Below are 19,213 nucleotides of genomic sequence, written 5' to 3'. Positions count from 1 at the left end.
ACAAGTGGAAATGTCTGTTGGGCCGTGCGACTGAATGGTGGTTGTCGTGATCACTAGCACTGAGCAAGCAAGCTTCTTTGTGGTCTCTGCAGGTGATTCCAGCGATGGGAAAAATTTCTTTCAGAGTACTCTTCCTGCCAACAGAAGAAGGCAGTATTGAAAGCTCATTATTTATAAATACCTCATCTCATGGAGTACTTTCGTATCAGGTAACTACTCTTATTTTTAGCTTGAGTTTTGGATTTACTTGTGTTTTAAAAAGTGGTTTTCATACATTTTGAACTTAGAGTTCAAAGTCTCTACAGTTCAAAAGCTCAATACATTTTCAAAGTTCATTGAATTCCTCTTACAAATCAGGTGGGGTAATGTTTACAATTCATCCCTTTTACCAGATCTTGCTAGTCTCATGATCCCTCATACATGTATATGGTTAAAATTACTACTGTTAGTGGGGCTACTTGTGGTAGCAGAACTAAGTGTATTTGTATATGTGTACTTAGAAGATCATGGTCCTGTCACTACTAGTTGGTTTCATATAATACTGCAGTCTATACTGTACTGTGCTGGAATGCATTTGCCATGAAAAACCTATTTAGGAAATATTTTAGGTGGTTTTCAGCTACTCTGCAGGATTTTATGTAAACACATTGGAGATGTAGCACAGGGTGAGAGGTTTAGGCCCTTAAAACATGAAAGTCAAAGTAGTGGTTGTGCATTAAAGCTGTCTATTGTCTTTTTGATTAGAGAGTTCAAGCGAGTCTTAAGCTTTTTTATTTTTATAAGGGGCATTATATACTCCAAATTCTTTGGTTTTATTAGTTTGTTAAAGAAAAATCTAACTCTGAATTCAGTGATTTAAAAACAATGCCAGCTTTAATCAACCATCCAGCTCTTCCATTCCCATACTTTGATACTGTGGTGGAAAGCAAAGCTCCTTAAATTGAAGCATAGGTAAGTTCAGTTGAAATACATGTTTTTTAATAGAAATGTTGCATTTATCTAGTACTTATTAGAAGTAATGCGACATTTGGCAGGACCTTTTAATCAAGGATGAGGGAGGAGTGCATTATAGAGTGATTGACCTTTTCTTTTTGACATCTCTCCTCTCCTTGCACTCACTCCTGCCCACTAGTTTCCTGCCCACTAGTTTCTTGCCCAGTCAGCTCAGCCAGGGCCTTTTATCAACAAGTTGCGGGGAAGCAGTTGTCAGTGCCACCAAAAAATCAGTTTGCCTTGTGTTGGACTGCTGCTAAAATCAGTAACGGACTGGTTTTCATGGACAGTTTCACCAGCCACCTGAAACAGAGGAAGTAGCTGCCCATGATTTCAGCTTGCGTTAGGCTTAAGAGTTTCAAAATCGGGCATAACTTGAGTGGTTGATGCACAGTTACAGTGCTCTTGAGAGCCCAAAAGCCTTGAAACATGTTTGATGTTTCTAATGCATTTATGCAAGAGTATGTGCAGAAGATTCACCCAAATGGAGAAGGGGTACCATTATAGTAAAATGTACATTGTAAATGCCTCCATAAGAAAAAATAGCCTATTCCCTTTGATCTGATATTTTCTATCTGTAGTCAGAGATTTTCAGTGAACATAGAATGCACTGTATTATCCTCTTAATTAAAAACATGTGGGTTTTTTCTATTAAAAAAAAAGTCTTTGCATACAAATGAAAAACCCCAAGGCATTTTTCTTAACCTCTAATGATTTCCCCCCCCCCCCCCCCCCGTTATCTTGCATCTCATTGTCAAAAACTAATCTTGGTGGAGCGGAATATTAATGCAGTTAAAACATTCAACTTGCAAATCTTATAGTGCTCTGAGAACTGCAGACTTTAAAAAACAAAATGATAAAAAATTACTTTACTCAATTTTTAAGGCAAAGCCATTGAATTCAATATGCAATTGGAATATTAACAAAGTTTTTCCAGAAATTACTGCACTGCCAAATGGTAATATGTGTATTGTAATTGCCTGAAGAATAGTAAGAGTGTTTAGATACTTTCTTTTTGAGATAATCTGATGATCTGCTGGTGAGTGCTTTGTTTTGTTTTTGTAGTAGTGCCTGAATGAATTAAGATGCTAAAGTGCCGTTTATGTGTGTAGTTACTTTCCACATCGGAACTTTATATCTCTACATTGTCTTTTAAAAGAATCTAACATGAAAACCCAATCTGTTTCTTGGAAGATTGTTATATTAGCAAAACAGATTTGTATGGTACTGTGATAACTGAAATATTAGATGTTGATGTAACGACTTTTTTTTTTTTTTTTAACACCAGGTTTTTGGAACGGGGACTCTGATGTCTTCTCCAGAAGAACCTAGAGTGCAGCTAGCAAATGCCTACTTACTACTTCCACATATTCAAAACATCCAGGCAACACACACACTGGTACAGTATATATTTCAAATGGAGATGAAACATGTATCTTCCTAGACATAAAAGGTTTTTGTCCTCAGGTTGTTGGGATGCAAGGAACGTTAACAAAAAGTCCAAGTACCAGTGACTGCAGGAGAGAGGTTGCAAGATACAAGGCTACTGTGATCAGCTGGTGTTCTGGTTTTATGAGACAGTCTTTGGCATTTAAACTATTCCCACTTATTCATGCTCCTGTGGTTTGCTGTCCTCTCAGTTGTGCCTACAAAACTATTTGTGAGGCCCTGCTCTGAACTAAACTGGAGAATTGATCTGTCTTAAAAAAAACAAACTTTGTACTATAAAGTGTGTGTGTGTGTGGGGGGGGGCTGTTTTGGTTTGTTCTGTTTTTCACTTCAGACCTGTTCCCCATGCCAGTTCATAGCAGGGCTGCGCCAACAGTTTGCCACAGTTAAACAGCATGGCATGCTGTGTGGATGAGAACAAGAGCTGAGAGTCAAGCTGGAGTATCCCCTCCTGCCCGTATCAGTGCTGAAGATACCAGCTTTGCTTACCTCAGCTTGACTAAAGCAGGGAGCTGTGGAGAATACAGCAAGGTGGATTTACGAGGCATAACTATTTCAATTGAAAGAAGCTTTAACGATTTCTGTCATTTGGTTGCAGTTGCAGGTATTTTCGTAGTCTTCCAGGCCATACAGAACCTTTCAAGTGAATAAATGGAAAAATTGATCTTTCAAATTTCCTTTTGTATTGTACACAGATGTAGTTTTTTCAACATATTTAGAATATCGTAGCATGTAACAGAATTTAATCTTTTATCTAAATGTAAATTGCGTTGATTGCCGTCATGATGTCATCTTCTGTTCTACGTGAGAAGAATTCTCAGCTCAGATCGTGTTTTTCGGTCTGCTATGTATATGTTAGGTCAGTCTTACCTCTACCCAAGGGTAATGCATAATTTCCTTCTCTTCCTTTCTTTTCCTCTGTACCAGTCGTCTCTTTCCTGTAATCACACAGGTGTGGTTGCTTATGGGTGTACACAGACAGACTTTTGCGAAGGAACCAAAAATCTTCAGGTTTTGTACTTTGGGGTGCTAGGGGTAGAACTGAGAAGGGTTTTTTGGATGCTGTTCATGACACGTCTGCCTGCATCCTCACATGTAGCTAGATGGGCTGTTGTCAGGTACTGTCTGAAGTTTGGATGCAGACTCTGCTGTTTCGCAGTTCTGTCTGAATTCCTGAGTAGAGAAGTTTTGGGGAGCATTTGACATTTTCCGTACTGTGTAGTGAGGAACATTTTCCTATGCTTTATTTCTGTAGAGTACAAGCTTGAGGTCACGTTTGGCAGTGCAGCGTGGTGCCACCTGGCACCAGTCTTGTCACAGGATGCGAGTTGTGAGAGAGTGTTGACTCAGCTCTGGGTGTAATTTTCCTGTGCTGGGCTATAACTGAGGAATTACTCTTCAGTTCACTGAACGTTACCGATTTGGACAGAAATGCTGCAGCAGTGGGACGGGCTCCTCTGCTGTTGAACGTGATCTAAGATCTAAATACTGAAGAAGAGCTTATGGCTTGAGTTTGGGTTCCTTTTAGAAAAATGTTGCTCTGCAGATAGCTGTCCTCTCCAGAAGTGCCTCCTTCAATTCACCCTACTAGTATTCTGATCCAGATCCCATAAAAATTGGTATGATTCTGTTTTGTCCGGTTTATATTTTAGCCTCAGAAGCTGTGGAAGGAAAAGAGGTCTGTGAGGTTTGAGTGAGTGACTACACGTGCCTACTTAAGGATACATAACTATTAAACATACAATGGAGATTTGTAGTGAAAAAGCATTTAAAACAAACCAGTCATACTCACTTAACTGTGCACATTTGCTTTCCCCTGTTTATTTTTAACTGAAGTAAAACACCAGTGTAAGTTCAGGATAGAATAAGCCTCGTTTACACATCCCTTGTCATCTTGGGATCAATGAGTTGTACCCTTGGGCAACAATGTCTAGTTCGATACGCTAAAGGTATCCTTACCTCTGGAGTCTACTGATACTGCTTGGAAACCTGTGAGAAAGCTCGCTGAGTGCTGCATGGTATGTGTCTATTTTTTGCCTCTATTGTCTCCTGTTTTAAAGGTAGTTGTGTTTAAGCTGTTTGGTAATACCGACGTCCTTGATGGTCAAGGCCAGAAAGGTAATGGCATTCAGTGCCGTCATGTGCTTGGTAAAATGGCTTCTCAGAACTGCTGGAGGCATTGTTACCATAACCCCAAATACCTGTTCTTACTCCTGTGATGGTTGGAAACCTACACCTGACTTCCAATCTGAATTGCTTTATGACCAGTTTATATTTGATGGTTAAGATACGCATTTAGTTTATATAACTCCTCCTGCTTCTGACACTTATACCCAGAAGCATTTGTGGGTGGCATCGCATCTTTCAGCTCTCGCTTTGCCAGGCTGATCGGTCTGTGCTCTGTAGTATCTTCTTCAGTGATGGGCTGTCCATTTCTTAATCAAATTGACAACCCCTTTCTGCAGCTTCTCCAATTTGTAAAAATTATTTTTGAAGGTGAATGGCCAGAATTGTACGTAGGGATATGGATGAAATTTTGCCTCTACAGAGTATTTATGTTGGAAATATGATATATCCCTGGGGATTATAGTTGCAAGTTTACTTCTACAGTAGTATTTCCATTGGAAATACAATATATGACAGGTTAGTGTTTGTGTTTTTTGTGGAAAATGAACTTCCATTGATTTTGTGTGGTTTTTTTATCCTTAATAGGCAAAGATATGCAGGCCTTTCTTTTTTCTCCGTCATTCCCCCAGTTTCTTTTAGCAGAAACTCTTGTGATTAATAGGAAAAGAAAAAGAAAGACAAAATTGCCTTTTCTACTGTTGAATTTCACCCTCTTTCTGTTACTCTTCTCAAAGTTTCAGCTTTTGAAGGGTTCAGGATCGACATCCTCTGGCTGCGGTCCTGGATCCCAGGATTTCTGGGCTCCTGGCTCACTCGTTGGGAGGAAAGAAGAACTGTGTCTAGCACTGTGAATTCATAGTATGTCCACATGGCCATTAGGCGGTGGCTAGTTACCACTAAGCCGTAACAGATGGTGGAGCCCATATAGGTCATCTTTGTTTATCCAGCTTCTGGATGTGGTCTTTGCTCCAGTTGCCCGTTTTTGGGCATTGTTTAATATTTGGATGGCACTAACAGGGCAGCTACATCACTGCCTCATTGTGTTCAAAATGATGTACCAACACACTGGAAATGCCAATGGAGGAGTGACCTGCAGGGCGGAATGTCTTATCGTAGGAGACACATCACTTTGCTCGCTTCCCAGAGGAGTTCAGAGTTTATGAACCAATGACATGGGAAATCCTTCAAGTACTGGCAGGAGCCCAAGACTCTTTAAGCTATGTTTTGTGCCGGTGGACAGAGGATCAGAGAAGCAAATGTGTGCAAGTGTGGTGCTTGGGTGTGGAGAAGGAAGGTAGTAGGACAGTAGAGTTTTCTTGGTGTGCCATCCTGATAACTGCCTGCAAAAACCTGATGAAACTCTGCTGAATCATTATTACAGGGACAGCTTATTAACACCATTCAGAGTGGAAATAGCTCTATAGGGCCGGGGACTATCCAGGACAGAAACTTTGAAGTATCAGCCTGCAGGAAGACGGGGAGGATTGTTCAATGTTTGTTCTTTTTTAATTATACTGTGGTCAAACTCCAGGAAGTGGTTTGAACTCTACAGTCCTGATAATGATGCAAGAATAGCTCTGTGAAAATCTTCTATAAAGCCATGTCTGATTGACAGGGCACCTAAGGCAGAATAAGGAATTCTTCCCCCTGAAAGTGACCTCGGGTCTGTGGTTGCTTGGTGGCTGCTGAGCTGGCCTCTGCCAGCCGTCGTGTTGATGCTCTGTCTCTCTTCTGATGGCTGCATTATTTCCTAAGTAATTGCCTACTGTACTGTCCCCCAGCGAGAATCCTAGACCTTCCCCAGGAGAGCGGGGCTCCTTGCAGATCAGATGGTTCAGGTTTTTAGGGATTTTTGAGAGAGGCCTCTGTTTCTTTAAAATGTAAATGTAAGAACTTAACCAAAACTGATAGAAGCCACACGAATGAAGTTCTTACCAGACTTCTCTATTCAGTTCATATAGGATTTGTGGGTGCTGAGGGTGTGTGTACGTGCAAGTATGTACGCATGCGTAGCTAACACAGAATAGAGGCACCAGGTAATGAAGTGGCAGTGGTTGCACTGCTTTGCAGCGCTCTTTCTAACTTTTCCCCTTGTGCCGTGCCTCTCTTTTTCAGTTCGCCTCTGGTGCAAGCAAACGTACGCTGCATAACTCAGCTCTCTGCTCTGATTCATAGGCAGTGATACTCACAGTGTAAACGGAGCACTTGCGCTGCTGGGAGATGTGGACATGGTCCTGGGTTTGTCTTCTTGGAAACTCTGCTTCTGACAGGGTTTTCTTCTCAGACGGCTTATCTTCTCTTTATGCTTAACATAGCTGTCCTAGAAGTGTTGTAAAGATAGTAGGCATTACAGTCATGCATCTATTGTCTGCCTTAGATAAATGGAAACCCTTTTCCTTTTCTGAAGATAGTTTTACAAAGAGAAATAAAAAATTCCCATAGAAAACAGATCAACATCAAATACACCGCAGTAACATTTTTTGCCCTCTGTGCATGTTATATTAGTAGCTTCAATTTTAAGGTGACAGCAGTTTCCCATGTAGACCTATGCCAGGTCAAGAAGTTAAAAAAAAAGTTGGAAAAATATAATTTAGCTGGGTTTTGTGTGTTTTTTTTTTTTTTTTTTTTTTTTTTTTAGGGGTGTGGGGTCTTAAACTACTTTAAACTACAGTGGCATTGAATAAGGGCTAACAACTCCTTATTTAGGACCATGAAAGCAGTAGTGTTCTCTCAAGAACCACTGAGAAGGGAAGTCTAAGCATCAAGGTTTATCTGACCCAGGAAAGCGACCCCCAAAAGTTGCTCTTTATATATTCTTACTGCCTCATTAAAACTCTGCTAGCAGTCATGGCCGTGAGAGGTTAGTAAGTGGTGCATGTTTTGGACTCAAATGGGGTTATTTTCTGCTCTCAAAATTTGATGAGGACAAAAGCGTTTGTAAAAAAGAAAGGAAGGTGGCAGGGGTTCCCGTCCCGCGGAGAGCTGCGCTGGGGACAGGCTTTGGGTCGCCTCTCACCACCTTTGCAGAGGTTACATCGCCCTCTTGTGTGAAGCCCCAGTCATTTTGGTATGAAATCCGGTTGAATCGGGAATGCAGAATGTATGCTGGCTTCCTTTTGGCCCTGCTTTTATAAAACTGGACCCCAAGAAATGCCACGCATGTCGTAAATCTCCCCTCTGCTCAGGTGCCCCCTTATGCCTGTCCCAGGGAGATATGAAATAGGGTGTTGCATACTTCAAAAACTTTTCTTCACAGTTTTGCTTTTCAGCATCAAATGATTGAAATTCTTTAAAGTCAGTTGCATCAACACCTTCAGAAACTTGAGCCTCACTCAGGTATTTAGTTCAGTATCGCAAGAGAAACTGGGGGGTTCCACAGCAGTCTCAAAATCAACAGGTAATTTTGCTGCAATTAAGGCACTGATAGAGCGACAGGTCTGTCATTCTGAATTTTTTTTTTTTTTTTTAAATTTACACTTACGATGTACTGGCTGAGCCATTTGTGGAGGTAATTTGGCAGTCCAGATTTCCAGATAGCTTTCATGAACTATGCTTGGCTTTGTCAGTGCTATTGCCCCATTAGATTTATGAGTGCTTTACAAGCCAGCACAATTGGTGTTGTTTTTCCTTCTTTTCCTTTTTTTCCTTTTCCTTTTCCTTTTCCTTTTCCTTTTCCTTTTCCTTTTCCTTTTCCTTTTCCTTTTCCCTTTCCCTTTCCCTTTCCTTTTCCTTTTCCTTTTCCTTTTCCTTTTCCTTTTCCTTTTCCTTTTCCTTTTCCTTTTCCTTTTCCTTTTCCTTTTCCTTTTCCTTTTCCCTTTCCTTTCCTTTCCTTTCCTTATCAATAAAAAGGCAAAACAAGTCTTTTCTGTCTGTCCATTTTGGCATGAAGCCTATGTATCAGAGCATGTCCAAGAAGCATTATGTTCTTGGCCTAGCAACTGTATTTCAGTATCCAATCAGCAAAGAAAATATACAGAAAACAAGGAAAGAAGCTTTTATATTATACAAAAAAGGCTCTGTTGAATACAGTTTATTGATGTATGAAAGTTTATAAGGGTTGCTCATGTTGATGCTGTATAAATATTTAATAATCAAGTATAATAATAGTTTGATAAGTAAGTAGATATTGATGGAGTTCCTGAGAATTGGAGATTGGTTGCTGGCCTAGTGTACAGAGTAATTGTATTTATTTTAAAAAAAATTCCTTACATTGTTGTGTCTTGCATATGTGGAAACAGTCCCATTGTCTTTATAAACTGCGGTGTGAGAATCAGATTTATATGATAATATCTTTTGAAGCAGTGTGCTTGATGTTTTCTTCACTTTTCTTTCCCACAGGCAGAAACCATGAATGCCAGTCTCTTACGTGTTCACCTTGAATGCAGTTTACCTAGCGACGCATATCAGCAAGTTAAGGTATGTTTTATTATCATTTTATATCTATTTAAGTCTTCTTATTTTAATCCAAGGTTAGAGGGGCACTTTCCAGAGCTCCAGAAGTTTTAGCAACAGTGCAATTTCCAGTGTCTCAGTTTAAAGGGAAATTGTGCTTTTAGCTATGCTTTTATAAAACCGTACCCTGTGGTATAAATTAAATGTCACACACATCACACTATTACCTTTAGGAGAGGGGGAGATGGAAAAAGACACCCAGCCCCCCCAAAAAAAACCCAAACCAACCCAACAGGCTAAGTGTTTTAATACGTAGGTGTTGTATTACTTCCATGGGGTACAAAAGTGATTAGATTCCTGTAATTTCCGTTCTCCAGAAGCGTTGCACAAGTTTCTGGTTCACCCTGACAAGAGATCAGCGAGCTGAGAGGCTGAAGTCAGGGCTGTCTGGGCCGTGTGCTCAGCAGGGTTGAAGGCGGCCTTGGCGTTGGGCAGAGCGTAGGAGGGGTGAGCGTCTTAGCAGAAAAGCCCCCTCGGAAGGCTCTGAGCGTCCAGGACAGTGGGTCTCCTCCTCCTGGGCAGTGCCGTCCGGGTCTCCTCTTCCCCTCTCCCCTCAGATGTCCTTACACAGTGAATGGGTGTTGGTTCACAGCAGTGATGGTACTCGATGGGGTATTTTGTTGGATCAGATATATAGGCCCGCGCCGTGGTCTGCGGCACCTTTCTTTCATCAGGTGTGACGAGGCCCAGACTCCATAGCTGCTTTTCTGTACGTTACACGTCACAGTGACCCTGTGCTGTTTTACTCCCATGTTTGATTCTTGCATTGCATTGGTGACTAAGGCTGGGCTTGAGATGCACCTGAACATTTGAGACTGCCCGCTCTTTGATGCGAGCTTCCCGAGGGCACGCCATCCCTGTGCTCCAGTCTCCGCCGCGGCCTCCTCTCCTGCTCCTGGCAGCCATGTCAAGTGCTGAGGGTTTCTTTGATGCCGTGTGAGCGGTGAACTGGCGTCCCATTCCCAGAGACGCCATTCCCACTGCCGCTGTACCTCCTTGCAGTGCTTCAGATTAGCCGAAGGTGTTTTGCTGCTGCTTCACGAGAGCCCGTCATGTGCCAGGGGTGGAGGTTTTCTTCTCCTTTTATTCCTGAGCAAATTAGTCCTCTTGGTAGGGCATTGGAGCCTGAGTTTAGCGACCGTCACGGTGTGATGCAGGACACATTTATGTTACTCACTGTTGATTGTCTAGTTTTGTTTTGCTTTGTTGGCTTTAATTTTTTGCGAAATGGTGTCTGTGTCTTTGTAGTTGCTAAGACTCAGCTGTCTTAACAGCAGCCACTACTTAGAGAAGGAAATAAGATCCTATTTGTATTTTTCTGAAGTATTCTAGCCAGACGACAGTGTTTTCTATTAAGAATTGTACATGTATGTTTGTTTTTTTAAAATTACTTCAGTGAGAAATGGAGACAAAAAACACAGGATTTGGAAAAATTAACTATAAACAGACCAGTGAACATGAACTGTCTTCCTACCATTAAGACACATGCATCAGTCTGTTTATGGCACATTTTATTGAAGGCAGAGGATTTAACAAAGGAAACTGTTTTGCAGTCCCTGAGGTGAGACTGACTAAGACAGTTTATAAATTTGCATTCTTTCAAGGTTCAGTGTCCTTTTTAGTTGTTTTTCGTCTTTGTTTTTGCTGTGCTCTCTGTACCTGCGCTGTCTTTGGTTTCTGCTGACATTTTAGCAGAGGTCCTAATTACTCCTGTTTTGCCAGCACTTTGCTGCTGGAAACCTTGTCTGTTAGATAATACCTTTGATTAACTTCTCAAGATACCTTACTGTAATGATTTTTTTCCGTTCCCTCCCCCACAACACACACACCCCATATCCCCTTGTCTCGCTCCAGAGTTGCTGTTTTATGTCCGATGACCCAATGCTGCTAGAAATGAGCTTAACGGTAAGAATGGAAAATGCCCAACAAGATTTTGTGGAGCACAGACAATACTTACTGGAGAATCTTTTTGTAGTTTATGTAGCAATGGAAAAAACGAAGACCTCGGGTAAGTCCTAAATACAACTGTTAATTGTAATAGAACTTGGTTTAATACATTAACTGTAATTTGATGTGCTAAATTGAATCAAATTCACTGACAGCTAAATTTTGCGAGTAAGGGAAAACAAATCAATTTAATTAAACACAGCTTGTCAGCCACTTTTAGGGCAGAGTTACTGTAAGCGCAGTCCTCTTTGTAAAGGTAATGATTGTAAAGTTGTAAACTACATGTTTCATTCTTTAGTCGCCCATGCTTATGCATCTGCTTAAATAGTATGGAAGGATGTAATGGTCCTTTGATTTCTACAACTGCGTTTCTGGTTTCCCATTAATTAAATTCATCATAATAGGACTATGAAGGCAGAATGGTTTGTACAGTACTGGGGATAGTGGCCATTGTGGAAAGTAGGGTAATGAGGTAATACAGATGTGCGCATCATTTATTCTTGTAAGCTAGAATTCCACAGGCAAAACAATTAACCCCTTGCAGTTTCTTTATGCTACATTTATTGGGTGAACAAATCCTCTAACTGCAGGGGATTTTAAATTATTTATAGCGCTTTGCAGTCTGTTTGAATAGCTTTTTTTAGACATTTCTTCCAGTTTTACTTTCTGATTGAAGAAGAAGGAACTGCTTAAGAATCCAGATGAAAATAATATTTTTTAACACACTAGTAAAAAAATAACATGATCTTTTTGTCTTTTGAGAAGTTCTGTTCAGGATCTAGTCACAAAGCAATATATGCTGTTCCCCCCGTGCGTGTTCTGTGATGTGATATTTACACAGAGGTGAAACTGAAATACCCACTGTAAACCTAGTTTCCCTGCCAGTCAGATGCCAGTGCTTTGTTATGTTGAGTTGTGGATGGTTTTTCTGATGCTGGTAGAGAATTGTTCACATCTGTCGTGTCAAGGGTGCTCACTGTTAACACTTTTGATGGTTAAAGTACTAGAAGTATGCTTTTAAGGCTGTTTTCCATTAAATATAATACAATTATAAGTCCTCACTGTGTTGTGAGGTTGGTCATATAAGCCCTTTGGACTTGCTCTCAGTGGAAAGTTCCATGTCTTGCTCCATCAGTACCGGTGGTGGCTTTACCACGTCAAACAGCAACGCTTCCTTGCCTTCTGTTTGTATGATTAAATGAGAGATGTGGTCTTGAGGGAAAGATCTAACAAAAGGGAATATGGTGCTGTGTTAGTCTCAGCATACAGCACGTGTGTTAGCACCTAGAGTGGGACAGCAGGTAGGCAAGGTCTGCACAGGGGAACTAGCCAGCTGGAAAGGTTGAAGAGGAGTATGTGCTTTTAACAGCTGTGGCTATGTGGATCTTCTGCTCACTCAGAATCAACATCTTGAACCCTCTTTTGGAAACTGGCACGTAGTCTTGCTTTCAAGCAGCTGAGCAAAGCACACTCGTTATTACAAATTGTGCCTGGTGAATTGAGAGAATGTCCTTTTATGTCAGCCTGGATCTACTGATGTAATTCAAGTATAAGCAAGGGCAAGAACTCAGGTCATCTTCCTTCATGGAAGTGTGATGACCACCCTGGTATAATAGTAATCTCTTGTTCTGTCCTGCTGCTCTTCTTTTGGTCCGCTGCATCTTCGTAGTGTCCTGTGGACAGCAACATAGCTTTGCCAGTGACGAAGGGTGGTTACCCAGTATAGCTGTACTGCCTTATCGGCAGGTGAAAGCTGAGTTATACCCATCTCCTGTTGCTCTGGTCAATAGGTTACTACCCTGCCAGGTGACAGGACCATTCCTGTTTTAAGCCCAAAAGGTGTTAAGCACCGAATCCAGCTTCACATTGTCTCCTGAAAATGCTTGCTTGTCAAAGCAGGCGAGCCAGGATCTTGCGTAGCTGTGTGCGTATACAGAACAGTTTTTACTGGACTCTCTCGTGTTATTGATAGGTTGGCCCTTAGACTCAGAAAGTTAGGGCAGCATCAACCATCCTTCTTTCCTTCAGCTGTGCCTCCTGTCTCCCTGCCCGTAGGAAAGGGAGGAGTTGTGCTCTGTCTTGGATTTAGGAGATAATGAAGGAAGATTCCCTGTTGATGCTTGCCTTCATGTTTGTGTCCAAAAATCTTGTTGAGTGGATTTTTACTCCCTTATGAAATGATTGCCAGCTCAAGATGTGAATAGTTCCTCCTTTTTACAAGGGTAGCTGTCACACAAAGATTTTTAAATTTAGATCAGGATTGCTTCTCATATGAGTATCTGACAAAGCAAGAGTGCTTCCATCCTTGGTGAACTTACTTCAGTATTCATTCTTTTGGACAGGTGATTCCTCAGTAGATGTGTACGTCATGCATTCTGGGAACAGTCTTGTGCATATACAGGTAATGGTGGGCTTCAGGAAGTCATATTTTAGGGTGTTGAATTTGATTGGGGAATTAATTAGCCCACTGGCTTACTCTCTAATAGCAGATTGATTTTGCTAGTGGCAGATGTCATGCTTCCCTATTTTTAAAATGTGCCCAGAAGTCTAATAGATCTTTTAGGTGACGAATTGTAGTTCAGTGATGGATTTTTTTTAAGACATAAGAGCTGTTAACTTGAATAAAAATCCATGGGTTGATTTAGAAGATGTGAGAAAATGGCAGGTATTGGCTTGCAAATTTGACAAGAAGATACACTAATACAGGAGCTACAATAATAATGGTAGTACCACTACAAGGATCATTGTGTCTTGTCTTCATGCAGGAAATACGGCAGTTGTCACAAAAAGACACATCACCTGTGGAGTTTGAGCCAGTACTGCTATCTTCATCATCTACTGACTTTACGAAAGTTGCTTCTATTTCTTGTAAAGGTACAGGATACGTATACTTATAGATAATATGATTAAGCAGGATTTGATTATAAAAGGGTAGCTTTTTTTCAGCAGATAGAGACCCTGAAAGATTCCAAAATCAACTTGTCTGGGCTTTTTTTGAGAAGGAGGATGAATTCTTTCTGCTAATTGTTTCCACCATTTTTGTGTATATATGCTTCCTCTTATGCCAATCGAAGGCTTTAAGCTATACATATTTCAAAAAGGGGAAGAAAACATTTGCTAAAATGTTAGCTGATTTTACAATAAGCGTAATTATTGAATATGCTTTTTCAACATCCTTTTATAATTTGTGGTTATTTTTCTGTTTCCAGTATATTTTCTAAAAGGCTATTGTGCTTGGGTGGTCATTTTCTATGACATTTCTTGGCAGGATCATTGAAGAGGCTTGCCTGAGACCAGGCATGTTTGTGGAAGAGCAAAGATTAACATTTAAGCATTCCTGACTCCAGCCTGTTTCCTATTCTGACCACTAGACTGCAGTGGATAGACTTTAAACATTTATGAAACAGGCTGCTTTCATAATGACATTGGGACTTGTTTTGCCTAGCAAAAAAGGGCAAATAAGAAGAAAGAAGGGACTATATGTTAAGTAATTCTTTTTTTCAGAGCAGTTTTTCATTTATTGAAAGGAAGCAGTATGCACTGATAAGTAAGAATGCTGTGCCAGTGACACGTGGTTAAAATTCGCCAGGTTGCTCTTTGCAGCCTTGTTGTGCGTGTGTGTCTTGAAAGTGTGTAGCATTCATAAATTCTTCTTAAAGCAAGGTTTGGAACCTCTGAAAATGAGGACATAAGCAATTAGATGCTTTGCTCACCTGTGTGAGAATTGGACCAGCAAATGTTCCCCTTTGCAGTGTTCTTCCAAGTCCTCACATGAAAATAATTGCAGATGTGCTTTCGTTCTGGCTGACATTGTATCCTCCTGTATGTCTGTTCTTTTCCCAGCTGCATCCTGTGACAGTGAAAGTCCTTATGGTGACAAGAAGAAGAATAATCTGTTGGAAGGCCCTACAACACTAAAAGCCTGTCTTTCCTGTCCTGTGATGGAAGGGTAGGTTGACAGTGGATTTTTGTTTGTTTGTTAACATTCACTGATATTATAAGAAGACTAGTGTACCCTACTTTAAGAGATGAGGTTAGCTTGCTTTGTCACTGAATGATTCCAAGGACAGTGAAGAGGCTTCTTCCTATTGTTGCTGTGTCATTTGCCAAAACAGACCTGTGAGATTTCAAGCAGTAGTTCTGTATTTTACCCAGGAAGAATTTCAGAAGCCAGTAAAAAGATATGCCTTAGCAGCTGATATCATATAAACGTTGCTTAGACCCTGTGATAAAATTTTGACCATCCGTGTTAATCCAACTAAGAAGCAGGATAGTTAGAGAAAAAATGTGAAGTCTTTTCTTCAGTCTTCTTTTGCTAATTTCATCCAAACTACCATATCACAAAGCAGTATGCTATGTTATACTATAGCATAGTAAGAGAGTAGTGATTATCTGCCTACCTCTTTTACATTGTTCTTGTCAATTTTTATCTGATATTATATGTAAGTATTCCAAAGGAAATAATTTTGTTCTTTCTCCTTAAAACCTTAAAAGAGCCTCATTATGCAAGTATACTACAGTTATCTTCTCTAGTGTGGACCACTTCTGTGTGCTCAAGGACAATCGCAGATGTATTTATTTTTCTTCTGTATTTACTTACAGGTATTTTGACGTAGATCCTTCTGCAGCATTGTTTCATATAGAACCACATCATAATACTTCAGGATTTTGGTCCATATGGTTTACAAACAATTTCGACTTCAGCATTGAACTGAATGAAGTCTTCATAGCCAGAGAAACAAAGAACATTTTAAAGGTAAGCTTAATTTCTGCTTCATACAATATTTTGTCCTTGATTTAAGGATCTGGTCCTTTGACATACAAAATAGATTCTTTGAAGAACTCAGGGTTCTCAGAGCTGGCTGAAATCAGTTAAAAATAAAGGTATGTGTATGCCTGTAACTGTTAGGTCTGAGGAGCTTACTCTCTCAATAGGCATTATTCACTGTCCAGCTTGTTTTTGTATTGTTTTATTAGCAACTGTTCTTTCATTTGGGTTGCAGCTACAGATGCATCAAATTATAGACCATTGCTCTGTTCTCAGAATTGTTGCATGTGTTGTTTGTGCTCTATAGGATTCAGCATTTCTTCATAGGCTGTAATGGAAGTCTTTAGTACATAGATGAGCTTTGAAGTTTAGAAGGCAAAGCCAATAATTTACTCGCGCAATTGCTTGATTCAAACCAGACAAATCTGGTGTATGAATACGCACATGATGTAGGCATCTAATTGGCTCTTCGTATATTTAGATAGGAGATTTACATATGTGCACTGTATGGATCAGTTATGGGCACATATGTGTGTGTAATAACAGCAAAAACATGAAGGAAGAGAAAGTTTACATTCTTCAGGGTACTGCTTGCACCAAAAATACTGTACCAGTTTTAATTCAGTTGCCCTTTGATTCTTTCTAGATTCTGAACTTTGCCGAACCTTTGACTCTACCTCCAGGCTGCTGGAATGTATTTACTTTGAAGCTCAGTGTGAAAGACACTGTAACAAATGTGCTTTCTAGTATTTGTTTGGCCACAAATGTGGGAGTAATGTTTGAAATACCGCTGCAGATATATTCGACTGTGTCCAAGGTATTGTATTCAGTTGTGTTGAATGATTATTATGCACTGCAAAAGAAACTGCAGCAGCCTGCCTCTTAGGCCAGAAATCTGTCCCTTAGTCCGGAAAGAAAAACTCAGTACCAGACCACTTTGTGAAACCATTCTGTAGCTTGAGAAGTTAAGCACCCAGAGTTAAACAGCGATGGAATTACAGTTCTCTAGGCAACCTTAATTCTCTTCTTTGACTCGTCCAAATTCCACTGAGAAACTGGAATTTGTCCTGTTGTTTCATCATATGGTCAATTGTAGTTTTTGTTTTGTTTTTCCAGCAGGGAGATCTTCATTTTGAAGCCATTGCTCACTGTGATATTCAGTGTTACTTGGGAAAGTCTGGTTCAGGTAGGCTCATCTTGGTGGGTTTTTTTAGGCATCTGATGGTAGTTTTATTGTAGAAAATTCATTTTATGTAGCAGGACTTGTAATGAGAATATTGAGATTGTTCATACAAGTACTTAGTTTTATGTCTTTTAAAAACATCCACTTTTCTGGGAGTATATAAATGGCTTTGAGTAACCTGTACTGAGTACACTGTGCAGTATTTCAGACCTCTAATGCCATAGCATGTGCTAAGCTATTGTTCTGTCTTGCAACATTTTTTTGAACTTAATATTTAAGACTCTCCTAAAGTTCTCATTGGTGGTGTACTGCTCCTTGCTTTCTTCATATGCACGTTCTCCGGAGATGTTGAGGTAGAATGATAAAGCTGTCAACTAGCTCAAAGTGATTAGAAAATGTGCATAATCTGAGTCCAGATCCTGGGAATTCTTTCATGAAAAACAAAAAACAAATTTTGACCAATATCTTGCCTTTAGCCAGAGTTAAATTGAAGGCCTTCTCTTTATCTGTTTCTCACAGCAAAAATTTCCTAAATTTCTGCAAAAGACCATTTATCAGGTTTATAAAGCAGCATCCTTAATGCTGCATCATGTGAAACAGAAAGAAGGGGTCTCATTCTTTCTGGAACTAAGGAATCTTAACTCCAGATACTGTAATGCTGAGAGCTGTTTTAAGCACCTGGCTGGCATTTACCAAAATACAGTGTTCAGTATTACGTGAACATTGTTGAGTATGATGGAAGCTGATTGAGAATAGTGGGGGTTTTTTAATACCTGCTCAGTAAGGAATTTCAGTAGGCAGCTGGGTACCATAGGCTTTAAATGTTTAAGTGAGTGCTCTCCTGAATGTGTTTTCAAACACATTCTTTCCTAAAATGTCTTTTCGTATGAGGATATGAAGAAGGCAATAGTAGTCGTTCAAATGTAAAAAGGAGGATTGAGCTGACATATAGAAACATGTGGCCTGAAGAATTACTGATACATATGCACACTTAGGTACATATCTTAGAAGCAGGTGTTTGTGTTTTGGTTTGGTGGTTTGTTTTTTTTTTTAAAAAATCTATATAAAGGAATATTGCTGATACAAGTAAGTCCTCATTGCTTACTTTCTTTCCATTCTAATAATACACATAATGAGAACTTTACGTACAGGTATTGTGCCTTCTAATTTAGGATACTAGTACTTGTTAAATAGAAAAGTCTAATGCACAAGCCTGAAAATATTGACCTAAAGAACTTGTAGCTGGATTATTCCAGTCATAATCAATCTCAGTTGGTTACCTTAAACACTAAGGATTGTAAAATAAAGTACATGTACTTTCAAAACAAGCCAATTTTGTTTTCTTTCAAAAGAAATTTACTTTTCTAACTCCTTTCTGCTATGTGGAAATCCTTGAACCAATATGAGTCTAACTTTCTAAAAGGCATTAATCTTTACACTGATTGCAATTTTATCTTAAGAAGAATTTGAGAAAATTATCAGCACCTTGAAAAGAGAAGCTAAAATGAAAAAAAAAAACATTTCTGCCAAACTGTGGGATTTGTTTTGCTCCCTGCTGTGCTGTGATATTATAATTTTGTACCACTATGTAGAGAATAGTATATGATCTTGATACTTATTGGCATCAGTGGAGAGTTCTGTGTAAAGACTACTGATAACATAATGACTTTTCAATGGCATCCATTAGAAATAGCAACAGTGAGAAGGGCTTCCTAGAGCGTACGAAGCCTGTGCAATACCCATACTCTTGTTTGCATGTAGAATTACTGTGGTTTTGCAGGTGTATTTCTTTAAGCAAATCAGATATGGACAATAATATATATACCCTCACGTGCTTGCTTTGAAGGGAAAAAATGGGTTGCCTTTTCATTTTTGTGTCAGGACCCTTTGCAGATACTGATTACTTTTATTCAGAAGTAGATTGATGGAAGGAGCAAATATTTTCTCTGTAAAATATGAAAAATCTGTTATCGTTTTAGCAAATCTGCTTTGGCAGAAGAGTCTCTCTCTGGACCGTTCTGCCTGGGATGTGGATTCTGAGCTTGCAAGTGAACTTTATGAAAGATGGCAAAAAATAAGACGTGGGGAAGCCTGCAGGTCTGTACAGAATCTGTTGAGGTTCTTAATTCAAGCCAGTACAGTGCTGTAAGAAAGAATATTTCTGTTCTGAAGTATTCTTAATTAGAACAAACATTTTTGACCTTCCTGAACTTAAGTTAGTTATCTTGAAGCACCCGGAGTTTCAGAGCACCCCAGACACTCCCAGCTTCCATATCAAGGCACTGCCAGCCATA

The 19,213-nt window shown here is 39.8% G+C and overlaps 1 protein-coding gene across 6 annotated transcripts in view; it reads left to right on the top strand.

The window, feature by feature from the left end:
• Window positions 1-19,213, top strand: part of TMEM131L (transmembrane 131 like) — an 83,598-nt gene that overhangs the window by 37,998 nt on the left and 26,387 nt on the right. For all 6 annotated transcript variants that reach the window (XM_075500429.1, XM_075500433.1, XM_075500430.1 and 3 more), the window contains exons 6-16: window positions 93-209; window positions 2,282-2,392; window positions 8,908-8,985; window positions 10,876-11,029; window positions 13,311-13,369; window positions 13,734-13,842; window positions 14,812-14,917; window positions 15,571-15,724; window positions 16,383-16,553; window positions 16,853-16,922; window positions 18,899-19,016. In XM_075500429.1, coding sequence (XP_075356544.1) covers window positions 93-209; window positions 2,282-2,392; window positions 8,908-8,985; window positions 10,876-11,029; window positions 13,311-13,369; window positions 13,734-13,842; window positions 14,812-14,917; window positions 15,571-15,724; window positions 16,383-16,553; window positions 16,853-16,922; window positions 18,899-19,016 — 1,247 coding nt within the window. The remainder of the gene's footprint in view (window positions 1-92; window positions 210-2,281; window positions 2,393-8,907; window positions 8,986-10,875; window positions 11,030-13,310; window positions 13,370-13,733; window positions 13,843-14,811; window positions 14,918-15,570; window positions 15,725-16,382; window positions 16,554-16,852; window positions 16,923-18,898; window positions 19,017-19,213) is intronic.

This window comes from Mycteria americana, chromosome 4, assembly GCF_035582795.1.
Source record: "Mycteria americana isolate JAX WOST 10 ecotype Jacksonville Zoo and Gardens chromosome 4, USCA_MyAme_1.0, whole genome shotgun sequence".
NCBI lineage: Eukaryota > Metazoa > Chordata > Aves > Ciconiiformes > Ciconiidae > Mycteria > Mycteria americana.
This window is presented reverse-complemented; position numbering and strand designations above follow the sequence as displayed.